The following is a 13,869-nucleotide window of genomic DNA, read 5'->3' on the forward strand; positions in this document are numbered from 1 at the left end:
AATCGACATTTTTCAGGACCTGTTTGCACAAACACAAAGAGCAGGAATACAATCACTGGCCCACACTTAGAATTTCTTTTACTGTCTGATTGGATCTTGGCCTGGGAAACCAACACTTGTTGGTTTCTGGTTGAGGAAGTAGGAAAGGGGAAAAACATCTTTCCTAATACAATAGTTAGTTATTATATGGGATAATTATGGATTTGAGTCAGATTTGTGATGTTTAAAATCTAAATTGTGGTCGCCTTAAATCAGAAGCTTCAGCTCCAGTCTAGCCTAGAGTTCCAGCCTAGTTGGGTTCTTCCTGAAGTCCTCCTCCACCAGCCTGCTTTAATCAAGAACACTAGCAAGCTGTTTGTGGAAGCTTTTTATAGATCTGGAACAGAGGCGGTCCTTACACACTGCTTCAAGGTGATTGGTTGGCGTCATCCAAATCCATTGGCTTTGAAGGTATTCTCAAATTGAGTTCACAGTCTAGTTTCTGAGAACAATACCTTCTTAAGGGCTAGCCAGGTGTGATTACAATCCAATTAACTTGAAGTAGGCTTAATCAGCAGTCAATCATTCTTACTTGATTCAATCAGTATAGATTAATCTCCATGTGGGTCTTTGAGTATCTGCTAAATCCCATTACTTCATCACAGATTAAACTCTGAGGATGGGGTCTGGAAGATACCCAGCCCCCCCAGTAAGTTCTATTGCTTGTCAGTTCTACCAGTTAGCACTATTTACTTTACTTCTGCTTAGTCTCCCCACTTGTCAGCTACATCTTAGTTTTATGGCCTGTAATAAAAGTTGTGTCTTCAGCCCATCTGGAATCCATCATATGTCAGAACCCCAGTCCCTGTCATGGATTAATTGCAATGAGATAAGGGAATGATTTCTGCCTCCCCTTTTCTTTGACATTCCTCAGACTCATTACCCCCTCCCCTTTCCCCCCTTGTTCCTGGAACACGTATGCATGTCTCCATACATTGATCATGAGCTAAGCACGTACCCTGAGTGAGACAAGACTGGATGTTATATTGTGAGCTCACCCTAGTGCACGTGGGGACTCCCCACCACGACCACCACCAAAATTACTATAAAAACTCAAGGCATGTATTATTGCGGCTTAATCTCAGGATTGAGTTTGCCCATTCTTGGGAGAATGTAATAAATCTGTCTCTGATTGACTTGGTGGTCTCCTTGAGTTATTTGGGTAAAATGAGGCAGTTTATCCCAAACAGTTATTAAATATAAGAGAGAAAAATTCAATTCTCACAAGAATAAACATTTATGTAGTAACTATTATGTGCCAAGCACTGTACTAAGTACTTTTTTGTTTTGTTTTGTTTTTGTTTTTTTAAATTATAAAAATATTTTATTATTTTCCAGTTACATGTAGAGATAGTTTTCAACATTTGGTTTTTTTGTTTGTTTGTTTGTTTGTTTGTTTGTTTTGCGGGGCAATGGGGGTTAAGTGACTTGCCCAGGATCACACAGCTAGTAAGTGTCAAGTGTCTGAGGCCGGATTTGAACTCAGGTATTCCTGAATCCAGGGCCGGTGCTTTATCCATTTGGGCAGCCCCTCAATTTCCAATTCCTTGCCACCACAAAAAGAGCAGCTATAAATGTTTTTGTACATGTGGGTCCTGATGTAGGAGGCAAATGAAGATGTTTTGAAACTAGCCATGGGAAACAGAGACATGCGCAGAAAAGGCCAAATTTGTCCCCAGATTCACCTTATGATGTGTAAACCCCCAAAACACACCTCCACAGAAAAATGTATCTGCTTTGGGGGTTGGCTTAGGACCCCAGGAATACCAAATTAGGATAAGCCCTCCCCTGTACCTCCCCAAGGTGGAGATTATTATAAGGAGACTGATAAATCAATTTATCCATACTATAAATATAACTGTCTTTCCTTTCCTTGTTTGAGAGATACCTTTCCACTTTTCTGGTTCTTTTCCTGTGGTCACTCACAGTATTTCAATAAAACTTGGTAAACTGAGTCACTGAGTCTTGTAATTCTTTTGGGACAACTCACGATCAATTTAACCCCAAATTCAGCCCACAATCAGGTCCTTTTTCCTTTTTTATGATCTACTAAGTACTTTTTCATTTAATTTTTTTTACAAATATCTCAATCCTTATAACAGCCTTGAGAGGTCAGTGCTATTACAAATTACAACTTAGAATTGAGGAAACTGAGGCATCCAGAGGTTATGGGATTTGTCCAAGGTCACATGGCCAGAAGCATCTGACTTTGGATTCAAACTCAGCAGAGCTCTATCCACTGTTACCATAAGCTGCCTCTGCTTAATGAAGCATATTACTCAATTCCTGACAGGTAAACAGACTCAGGGTTTAGAATGAGACACAGCCCATGTGGCCGTTTGTTTTACTTGACTATATATTTGTTACAAAGGTTTGGGGGTTTTTTCCCCCAAAGGGACAGAGAAGAGTTTTGAAAAGTGGTCTAGCAATAGGGTTGCCAAAACATAATATTCATTGAAGTATTTCTTTAAAAGCACAGAAGAGAATCAAAGGAAAACTAGAAGAAAACAGACCAGCAGGAGAACTTTGGGAGTTTTTGGTGTTTTTCTGGACACAGAGCCAAGATGACAAAGCAGCACAGCAGAGCTGAGCTGCCCGCCCCCAAACTCCTCCAAACTGACCTAGAAGACACACCAGATTAAATCCTGGTGAGAACAATCCAGAAAAAAAGTCATAGTGAGTCATTTGTCCACAGATCCAGATCCACATGAACTAAGAGAGAATGAAGAAAACAGAGCCAGCAGCAAAACTTATATGATGAAAACAATATGGTAAAGACAAACAACTTTGAAAGAATTAGGAACCCCTATCAATATAATGACCGGCCATGATTCCAGGAGACTCACGATGAAACATGCTACACACTTCTGATAAAGAAGTCAAGGACTCGACAAGGAAACTAATTCTGGGGGGACGTGGTCAATGTGGAAATTTGTTTTGATTGACTATTTGATTGACTATGCTTGTGATGGGTTTCGGTTTTCTTTAGTTCTCATTTGGTGTAGGAAGAAGAGAAGATAGATTTTCGCTGACTGGAAAAAATAAAATACGATTTTTTAAAAAAGAAAGTTAAGTTGAATTTATTATATGTTTAAAAGGAAAAAGCAAGCTCTACACAATAGAAACTTTTGACTTTGAACAAATTTCTTTTTTCTCTCTCTGATTTTGCATACAGACATGCTCATTTTGTTTGGTGTCAAAATTTGGAATTTAAAAAAATCAAAGATTTTTTTTAAGTGGCACATGACTCCACCAGGAACTTACTAACATTATTTTTTTTTTGCAGGGCAATTAGGGTTAAGTGACTTGCCCAGAATGTCAAGTGTCTGAGGCCACATTTGAACTCAGGTCCTCCTGAATCCAGGGCCTGTGCTTTATCTACTGTGCCACCTAGCTACCCCTATTATTTTGACCTATAACAGAAGAACCAACAGCAAGGAAAAGAACCAAGACTTGTATTCAGGGGCTAGATGCCAACCTTCATTGGGGAGGGTTCAAGGTCTCTCCTCTCCCAGCATCACCCCTCTTTTCTCCTTAGGATGCCAACAGACTTCTTTCTGCAAGAAGTTTCACCAAGAGAAGAGGGTAGGTTCTACATGACCAGTACCTTTTGAATGTCCCCCAGGTCCAGTTAAGAAGCCAATAGAAGAGGCTCCTGTTCATCATACAGTTATCAGACTGCAATCTATTGCCTAAAGTCTACACATGCTCTAAAGTCCACATGGGGATTGCATAGACTAAGCACTCTGTATGCTCATGAGAACTGGCTCACTGGACAGTTCCTCATTACCCTCACTATATATTCTCAGCTTCAAGCTGACTCAGAGTTGAGAAGGAGCCAGTCTCTGTTAAACTTAGATTGTCTCTTAGACGATCAAGAAGTGGTTAAATAAATTTTGGTACATAAATGTAAGAGAATATCATTGTGCCATAAGAAATGATGAAAGTGACAATTCCAGAGAATCCTGGAAGTATGAATTGATGGAAGGTAAAGTTAATAGAACCAGGAGAATAATTTATACAGAGACAACAACACTGGAAGGAAAAATAACCTCGAAATATTTAAGAACTCTATTCAAAGCAACAGCCAACCTTGTCTCCAGAGAACCTATAATGAAACATGCTACCATTTTCTAATAAAGAGATGATTCAGGGACATGGCCACAGTATAGACTTCAGTGGATAAAGCACCAGCCCTGGATTCAGAAGGGCCTGAGTTCTTTGCTTAGTTTGCTTTGCTTAGGACTAATCCCTCCCTTAATTTGTTTTTTACTCCCTCTTTCTCCCCTTTCAGGAGATGGCTGGTGGATTCTTTCTACTTTGCCTTTTTGTTTTAAGAGATCTGAACAGTTTACTTTATAAGATTTTTTGAAATATAATGTCAAGGATCTTGCTTGGTCATGACATTCAGGTAGTGCAAAATAATTCTTATTTTTAAAAAAATAATCTGGGCAGCTAGGTGGTGCAGTGGATAAAGCACCAGCCCTGGATTCAGGAGGACCTGAGTTCAAATATGACCTCAGACACTTGACACTTACTAGCTCTGTGACCCTGGGCAAGTCACTTAACCCTCATTGCCCCAACGCCCCCCCCCAAAAAAAAGATCATTATCACTGGATCAAAGTTCATCAAGGGAGAGGAAGTGGAAAGTTCAAGAACACTAGGAAAGGCAAAGGGGCAAATTATGAAGGGCTTTGAATTGAGGTTTTTATATTTGATTGAGGTGAAGGGGGTGACATGGTCAGAGCTGAGCTTAAGGAAAATCATTTTGACAAAAGAATGAAAGAGGGAAGATATTTGTGGCAGACAGACCAACCAGCCACTTATTCCAATAGTCCATCATAGAGGTAATGAGGACCTGGGGTAGGAGGGAGAAGCGGGGGGACAGTGTCAGAAGGGTCATTTGAGAAAGATGTTACAAAGGTAAAATTGTCAGGGCTGGGCAACAGGTCAGATATGGTGGGTGAGAAAGACTGAGAAGTTGATGCTAAGTCTTGGGGGGATTCAAATATAAAATAACCACTCCTTGATTCCTCAAGAAGCTTATATTCTGGGTCAGCTAGGTGGCACAGTGGATAAAGCACCAGCCCTGGATTCAGGAGGACCTGAGTTCAAATCTGGATTCAAACATTTGACACTTACTAGCTGTGTGACCTTGGGCAAGTCACTTAACCCTCATTGCCCCGCAAAAAAAAAAAAAGCTTATATTCTGATAGGGTAAGGATATATATGTATGAATATGCAATTATATATATATATGTATGTGTGTATATGTATATATACACATACAAATATGTATGCATATATTGTGTTATATACATGTATACTATATATGTATGTATATGTGCTTATGTGTGTCTATGCACATTGTATATAATATTTATATTAAAATGCTATATAAATATTATAATATTAAATTATGGTTAAAATAATTTAATTATAGATTACTATTGTGCAGGTATTTATGTGTTTGTGTTTATATATGTATATATATATATATATATTTGTGTTTGTGTGTGTGGACATGGAGGAAGAGAAAACTTGGTATGAAAATAATCACGATCTATAAGTAAAGAAGGGCTGTTCTGTGAAACAGGATTTATTTAGATTTGTTCTCCTTAGCTTCAAAAGGCAGAATGAGGTCCAGTGTGGAAGATGAAAAGACCCTAAGTTTAGGGGTTTTTTTTTAGTGAGGCAATTGGGGTTAAGTGACTTGCCCAGGGTCACACAGCTAGTAAGTGTCAAGGGTCTGAGGCTGGATTTGAACTCAGGTACTCCTGACTCCAGGGCCGGTGCTCTATCCACTGTGCCACCTAGCTGCCCCAAATTTAGGTTTTTTAAAAGGAGAAACTTACTAACAAGTGGAACTGTCCAGAATGGAATGTGTTATTGGAAATGCTATCAAGACAAGCCACAAAGCATTTATCAACAAGTATCTACTATGTGCCAGGGCACTGTGCTAAGCAATAAGGCTACAAAGGAAGGCAAAAATAGAATCCCTACTGTGGGAGGGTTCACAGTCTAATGGGTGAGACAACACGCAAATAACTGTACACAAATAAGCCATGGAAAAGATAAACAAGACAGTGGAGGAAAGGGGGTGGCACTGAGGGAGTCTGGGAAAGGCTTCTTGTACAAGGCGGATGTTTTTAATTGTGGAGGACGATTCAGGTCTGGTACAGGATCACACTTCCCGGACTCCAGCGTTTTCTCCAACTGTGTGGTCCCATGAGTATTTCACTATTCTCAGAAGAGATGCCTGGAACTTAAGTGAGTCCCTTAGTCACTTATCATCTAGAGTTATTCATGGGCAGAAATTTCAGGGTTGTGGCTCAAGATGGTTATGAAGCCACCTTCCCAAACCTTATTTTTAGGCAGTCTACCTTTTTTGGAAGAAGGCATTGTTTTCTCTAAGGGCCATTTCTTCACATGCTTGGAAGACCAACGGTTGACAAGTGAGGTATGACCAGCTGCTTTTGCTTAACCAACATTTCCCCCAGTACAACGGCATATTGGCAGTGGTCGTTAGTTTCCAATGTTTGCCATCAACCCACCTGCCAAATCTGACTCCAGGGTTTCCAGACCTCCCTCATTGGTTTTTTGTTTTTTTTGTTGTTGTTTTTTGGTTTTGGGGTTTTTTTGCAGGGCAATGAGGGTTAAGTGACTTGCCCAGGGTTACACAGCTAGTAAGTGTCAGGTGTCTGAGGCCAGATTTGAACTCAGGTCCTCCTGAATTCAGGGCCTGTGCTTTATCCACTGTACCACCTAGCTCCTCCCACCTCATTGTTTTTCAAAAGACACATCATGATGCCTTATTGGAAAAAAAAATAACTGGACAACAAGAAATACACACAAATATATAATAAATAAAAAATAGGCAAGGTGAATGTTAAATAATCAATTTTATATTTAATCATGACCTCTGACTCCCATAATTTACAGTCTCATAAGAAAACCAAGAAGCTATAAAAATTACTAGCCAGTTAATCAAATTATAAAAGGGCTTTTAAAAATTGCAATTTATGTCTAATTTAAAAGCTGTCTGTATTTACTTGCTCTATAAGAGTGTTCCAGATCAGTAGAAAAGGGATGAGAAAAGAGAAACACTAAATGAACAGTCATTTTCTCAGTACCTCAAAAGGCTATGACAGCTACCTAACCCAAACATTATTTTGCTATGTTGGTGACAGAAGTTACAAGTGGAAAGAAAACTGACCAAAGTCTCCTCAGGCCCTCATGTGGGTTTCCTTCCTCTTGCATGACCATAAATTCAAGAAGTTTCTCTTCAGACTTCTTAGCCCAGAGTTACTGGGTTCTCAGAAATAGCACCTATGCAGGAAGGGGGCTTATCAACTAGCTAAGAAGTCTGAAGAGAAACTTCTTCTGCCTCAGTCCCAGCTGGGGAATTGAAGAGGAAATTGTTCACAAAGTCCACCAAGACAGCCCCCACACTTGTTCAAATACTTCCCCCCTTGGGGCCATGCATTATCTCCTTGCCTGGGGCTGCCCAGGTCAGGACACAGTCCTTTGTCCAATCCCAAGGAAACATCCCTGTGAAGCAGGGCACTGGTGCTAAAGACTTGGGGAAGAACAATCAAGCCCTTCCATCCCACTTAGAGAATTAAAATCACATGAATGATGAAGTTGTTCATAAGATCCTAGACTCGAAGCTGGAAGAACCCTTATGGGTCATCAAAATCAACTTCCTTGTTTTGGAGAAAAGGGAACTCAAGATTCAGAGGTGATGACTTGACCATAACCAAGCAATTAGTAAGTGATAGAGATCATAGAGTCATAGACCTAAAGTTAAATGAAACCTCAGACGCCACCTAGTCCAACCCCCTTGTTTTCCAGATGGGAAAATTGGGACCCAGAGGGAAGAGAGGGCAAAACAAAACATGTTAAAGACCCTTCTGGGTGAGGGGATTAGACGAAATGATCTGTAATGTCCCTCTCTGAGTCTGTCAGTGGCTGAGCTAGAACTGATGGCTAAGTTCTGAGACATCAATAATTCCCATGGAAAACCCCATTAAACACTTCATAAAGGTGGAGAATTATGAGTATTTAAGACCATATATAATGTAGGACTCTGCTGATGTGTTGGTGCATTTTGCTGAACTATTTCCTTTTCTCTTTTATTTTTTGTTATAAAGGACAAATCTTTAGGAAAGAAATGAGGAAGGAATATATTGAGAAATATGGGTGGGGGCAGCTAGGTGGCGCAGTGGATAGAGCACCCGCCCTGGATTCAAGAGGACCTGAGTTCAAATCTGGCCTCAGACACTTAACACTTACTAAGTGTGTGACCCTGGGCAAGTCACTTAACTCCAAGTGCCTCACCCCCCCCCCAAAAGAGAGAGAGAGAGAGAGGGAGGGAGAGAGAGAGAGAAAAGAAATATGGGTGCTGTAAAAACAAGACTGCAGCAAATTTTTTAAAAAGATAAACTAAGACATCAAAGCACAAAGGCAGGAGGCTGAGGACTTTGGAAAGTTTAATTCATTCTTATATATGTTTTGCTTTCACTTCAACCCTGTGCTATTACCGCCTGAGCTGTGATTCTAACACAGGGACGGGTGTGGTTGAAACTACACTATGCCCTGCCACCTTGGTGACAGGGAACTCTACTAGCAAGTAAGATCAGTAGCTAGAACCTGATTTATTGTATGTCTTACAGATTAGGCTTGAAATTCTGCCAGACTGTGGTCTCTATTTTTCAGTTGAGATGGAGGGGAAGAATTAACCCTTGATATCCTGGGCCATGCCCTGAAGCAAAGAAGCATCTTTCACCATTCCATGACAGAATCCACCAAACTGTGTTAGTGAATTCAAACTCCTCCCCTCTGGGAACAGAGCCTGCTTGTGCCTCAGGAAAATGGCCGTTAGCTATGTCAGATGTGCCCTTAAGCATTTTCTTCAAATGGGACAGCTTTACTGTGGCTGAAAAAAAACCAAAACAGCCAACTTTCTATCTGACTAAAGCAACAAAGAGCATCTCTCCAGTTAGAGCAGAAGTCAAGAGATACTTTCTATTATGTTCTGGTCATCTCAGTCCCTGCCCTTTTGGCATGGGCCTAAGAAAGCCTTGATAATGCATTCTGTGTGTCTCTGGTTACAAAGCACTTTTCACTCAGTGATCACATTTTTGATCCTCTCGATAGTACTATGAGGTAGGCAGAGTAAATACTGCTATCCCAGTTAGTGACTAGGAAACTGAGGTTCAGAAAGAAGTGACTTTACCAAAGTCTCACAGCAGGTTTGTGGCAGAGCTAGAATGGAAACCAGGTCCTCAGTGTCCAAATACAGTGTCCATTGGTCTACTCAATGGAACGGTCCATATTCCTATTCAGCCCTGCCCCAGGTCTTCCCCAGACCCCTGAACACAGCCCTGCTGAGGTAGGTTCACCAAGACCCCAGACTCCTCCAAACCACAGTTTTACAAAGCAAGTGTTTTCCTAGCCTCGAGTGTTTAAAGGCTGGGGTCAGAACTGGCCGGAGAATTGGGATAGCATCGAAGGCTCCTTGATCGCAGATCTAGCCCTAAAAAAGACCTCAGAGGCCCTCCCCTTTATTTTTTCAGTGTGGAAACACAGATCCAGAGAAGGTGAGATTTTGAACCCAGGTCCTCTGACACCTAAGTCAGAAGTTCCACTAGTTGTCACCCTTCACCTGCAAAGAACTGAGGTAGAGACTAAGTAGGACGGGGAGACTCCCCTCGGGCGGCAAGAGGCTCAGAGGAAGCTGACAGTCTTGGCACAGTGCAGGTGTTTGCTATGCACGGCCTCCCACATGCTGATGAGGGCCGGGGGCGCCAGCTGGTGCACCATGAGCAATTCCCGGTAGAAGCAGGGGTCCTGGTTCATGGGATGGGTGCGGATGCGATGAATGCCAAAAGTACGGAAGCCTGGGTGAGCCTGAGGCACCACCCCAAGCCTCTTCAGGCACATGCCCAGGAAGACATCGTCTATGGGGAACAGAGGAAGATACTCTGAGACAGGCAGCAGGCGCCGAGCCAGCTGGGCGGCCATGAGGATACCCCCACCTCCAGCGTAAGGCGGGTAAGCCTTGTTGAAGAGCTCAGGTGGGATATAGTACTTGCTGTGCCGGTTGCGAATGGGCCAGGCCCGCCGAATCACATCTCCAACAAAGAGCTGAGGCAGCCGAGGGTCGCCCTGTCGGGAGCGTAGGAATTCCAGCAAATTGGCGGGATGTACAAACACATCATCGTCACCCTGGGGATAAACCCAACTCATCTCAACATAGACTGATACTCCGTCTCCCCTGCCACCCCACTACTTCAAAGCCATTAGTCCATGGATTAAGCACCTACTGCCGGTCATGTGCAGAATGGCGCCTAGAGCAGTGGTCTTGGAATCAGAAACACATCTTCAGGAGTTCAAATCTAGCCTCAGACACTTAGGTGTGCCCTGGGACAAGTACCTGACCCTGATTGCCTCAGTTTCCTCATCTGTAAAATGAGCTGGAGAAGGAAATGGCAAACCGCTCCAGTATCTTGGCCAAGAAAACCCCAAAATGGGGCGACGAAAAGGCAGAGTTGACCGAAATGACTGAACAACAGTAATAAATGTGCCAGACTGCAGTCCCTGTACCTTACAAAACTGAGGTCCCTTGATACTTGTACTTCACAATGGTTAGGAGAATCAAATAGGAGAATGTATGTAAAACATTTTGCAAATGTTAAAGTGCTATTCAAATAGCAATTATTAGCACTAGCTATACGAATAGCTATTGTCGTTGTTGTTATTGGATTCCTCCCTCTTTCTCTCAATCTGTGGTGCCTGTGGTGGGGGCAGGGGGGATGCTGGACTGGGGACCAGAAATCCAGATCAAAGTCCCAACTCTGTCACTCTAGCTGTTGTCAACTTGGTTGAGTTGCTTGGAGCCTGTTAGTTACATGTCAAATGGGTATACCAATATTTGGCCCAAGTCAGGAGAACAAGAACAAGTAATTTCAATTCTCTGGGTCTGTGCTTCAAATTCTTCATGTAAAAAAAAAAAGAGTAGATTGTCCTAGAGAATTTCTAAAGTTTCTTCCAGCTCTAACACTCTGTGATACCTCAAAGGGTTGATGTGAGCATCACATGAGATGATAATAAAAGTATTATAAAATAACAATAATCAGGCTTCCTTCACACCTCAGTTCAAATTCCACCTTCCACAAGAGGTCTTTCCTGGCCCCCCAGAAGCTAAAACCTTCTCTCTGAAATTACCTTTCACTTACCCAGTGGATCTTGTATCTTGTATACAGCTAGTTATTTACACATCTCCCCAATTAGTCTGTGGGTTCCCTGAGATCAAGGACTGTCTTTTTTCTTTGTATCTTCAGCACTCAGAACAGTGGCTGGCACACAGAAGTTGCCTAATAAATGCTTGATGGCTGAGTGGCATGTATATAGTGCTCTCCGTGGTATCTCGCTTGGCCTTCACAAAATCTTTATGAAATAGGGAAAATATTATTAGCCCAATTCCTCAAGCTAAGGAAATTGAAGCTGAGAGGGAACAAGTAAATTGAGCAAAGTCAGAACTCCACAAGCTCACAGAACTGAGGGCTGGAAGCAACTTGAGAGGGAATCTAGTCAAACTTCCTCATTTTACAGCTAGAGGAACGGAGGGCCAGAGAAGTGACTTGTCAAAGGTCACAAAAGTAGGGCAGGGAAGTCAGGCATCCAAATCCAAGTCTCCTAATAGTGACCATTACTTAAGGTTTGCAAAGCACCAAACATCTATTTTCTCGTTTGATCCTTATTAAGATTAGCACCCACCTCCTTATGTTACAGATCAGGAGATTGAGCATGAGAGACCAGGTTCACAGAACTAAAATGTGTCTGGGACAGGATTTGAACTCTTCACGACACCAAGTCCATCACTCTCACTTAGTTAATCAGTCCCTCTCTTTCCCTTATGCCCTGCTATTATCTACGAAGTATTCTGTAAATTATGAGTTATCCACCAGTTTCCTGCCCCTTATTCCATCCCATTCCCCTCACTCCACCAGCTCTCAGACACTACGTCCCCAAGTCCTGATCCCTTCTCAGCTCTTGGATCTTTCACCCCTTTCTCCCCACTCTTCACCCACCTGAATCCTAGTACTGGCTCTGCCACTAATTTGCCACTGGACAGAACAAGTCTGTCCAGTTTTCAGCTTTCCCCTCTATAAACGAGGAGTTTGAATGAGATGATTCCCCCAAGATTCATTCTAGCTCTAAGCTAATATGACTAATCTTTAGTCCCCCGTCTGTGGCACCCACCCACCCAATTCCTCAGCCGTTTGCCAATCCAATCCAGTGCCTTCCCAAAAATGAGACCCTCCCTCATCCTGGGTCTCAGCCTGACACAGGGATGGACCGTGGGCAGATGCAGGCAGACAGCTGGTGCCCAGCTTCTGTCTGCTCCTTGCCTGCCGCTGCAGGGAGCCCTCCCTTACCTGGCTTACCTGGAACACGAATTCCACACTGGGGCACCGATGTTGGAACCAGCGCAGGAAGTTGACAGCCTTGAGTGTGAGATTATAGAAGGTGTCAGCGAAGTCCCAGCGCAGTAGGTCCCCGTGAGCCCGGTCCTCCTCCTCCAGCCGCTGGCGAAGCGCCTCCCCGCTGGGCCCCTCTTCGGCCTCTCCTCTGCCCAGCAAGAACACTGTGCGCACGGCTGCGGCGTCCGAGCCCGAGCCGGGGCCGGTCACTTCTCGGCCCCACGTGCGCCTCACGGCCTCCCGCCGCTCGCCGTGCTCTGGTGCTGACTTGATTGCCAGCAGCAGCCGCACCCGACCTCCACACTTGTCCGGGTGGTCGCTGCGCAGGGGGAAATAGCGACAATGTCTGTGGCGGAGGAAAGCACGAAAGCGTGGCTCTTTGGGCTGCTGAGGCAGGACCTGGGGCTGCGCTGAGGCGCACCACACGGTCCTCATGGCCTCTCCATCGGCCAGCTCCAGACCAGGGTCAGGGCGTACCGATGCGTTGGTACCAGGAGGCTGGCGGGGTCCCTGGGGCAGACGAGCGAGCTCCGGTCGCGCGACACACAGCCATAGCAGCGTTAATAAAGCTAACAGCGCTGCCCCCAGGGCGCACCGCCTCCTGCGCGGGCTGCCGAGCGCCGGGCACCAGTGCACAGAGCACAGTGACATGCCACTGAGCTCCCTTGTTAGGGTGCCGGTTCTTTGTCCCGGCCACGGTCGGCGCCGACCTGCCTCTGACCGAGGATGAGGGGAGCGAAGTGTGCACTGCGCCCTCGGTTCCTTAGAAGCAAGCTATCCTCAGGCACTGGCGGGATTGGGACTGCACCCGGAGGAGTTCAGGTGCTTCCGGCAAGAGTCTAACTAAGGGGCCACCCGCCCCACTTTGTGTCAGCAAGGCCAACGGTCCGAGTGCTACGGCTGGGCAAGGGGAGGACAGGCAGGGAGAGGAGAGGTCCGGGAACTTCCGAAAGCATGGAGACCCAGTCTGCCCAACTTCCCTGTCCTTTGCTCGCCTCCCCTGCACCCTTTAAGGCCCCGTCATAGCGATGCAGGGAACAACCCAGAGCCGGAGCTGCTAACCCATCTCCCCCTGACCATGCGGGAGTTTCTGTAGCTCTCCCCTCATCAAAACAGATCCCTCTCATCAACAGGAGGTGGCGGTCCGGAAAGTCCCCAGCTGTTTTCAGCGCTATCTGACTGTGTTAGCAGTTAGCAGGAATCATCCAAGAACCCAAACATACTCCTCCCCTTCCCAAGACTGAACACCCCTCACTTGAGAAGAGTTACGCTGGTTCTGCACATGCAGCGACAGATGCCCAAAAGTGTTGGGGGGAGAGGGGAGGAGGGAGAGAAGAAGTAA

At 44.4% G+C, this 13,869-nt stretch overlaps 1 protein-coding gene across 1 annotated transcript; it reads right to left on the bottom strand.

Moving 5' to 3' along the window:
* Positions 1 to 9,455: 9,455 nt before the first annotated feature.
* On the bottom strand, positions 9,456 to 13,208 carry LOC122745672 (UDP-GlcNAc:betaGal beta-1,3-N-acetylglucosaminyltransferase 7-like). Its single transcript, XM_043991079.1, has 2 exons — positions 12,492 to 13,208; positions 9,456 to 10,269 (listed from the first exon to the last, which is right to left on the bottom strand). Exons 1-2 carry the CDS (start codon positions 13,176 to 13,178, stop codon positions 9,769 to 9,771), a joined length of 1,188 nt encoding a protein of 395 aa, XP_043847014.1. The 5' UTR covers positions 13,179 to 13,208; the 3' UTR covers positions 9,456 to 9,768.
* Positions 13,209 to 13,869: the final 661 nt, after the last annotated feature.

Source organism: Dromiciops gliroides, chromosome 3 (assembly GCF_019393635.1).
Source record: "Dromiciops gliroides isolate mDroGli1 chromosome 3, mDroGli1.pri, whole genome shotgun sequence".
In the NCBI taxonomy this organism is placed as follows: Eukaryota; Metazoa; Chordata; class Mammalia; order Microbiotheria; family Microbiotheriidae; genus Dromiciops; species Dromiciops gliroides.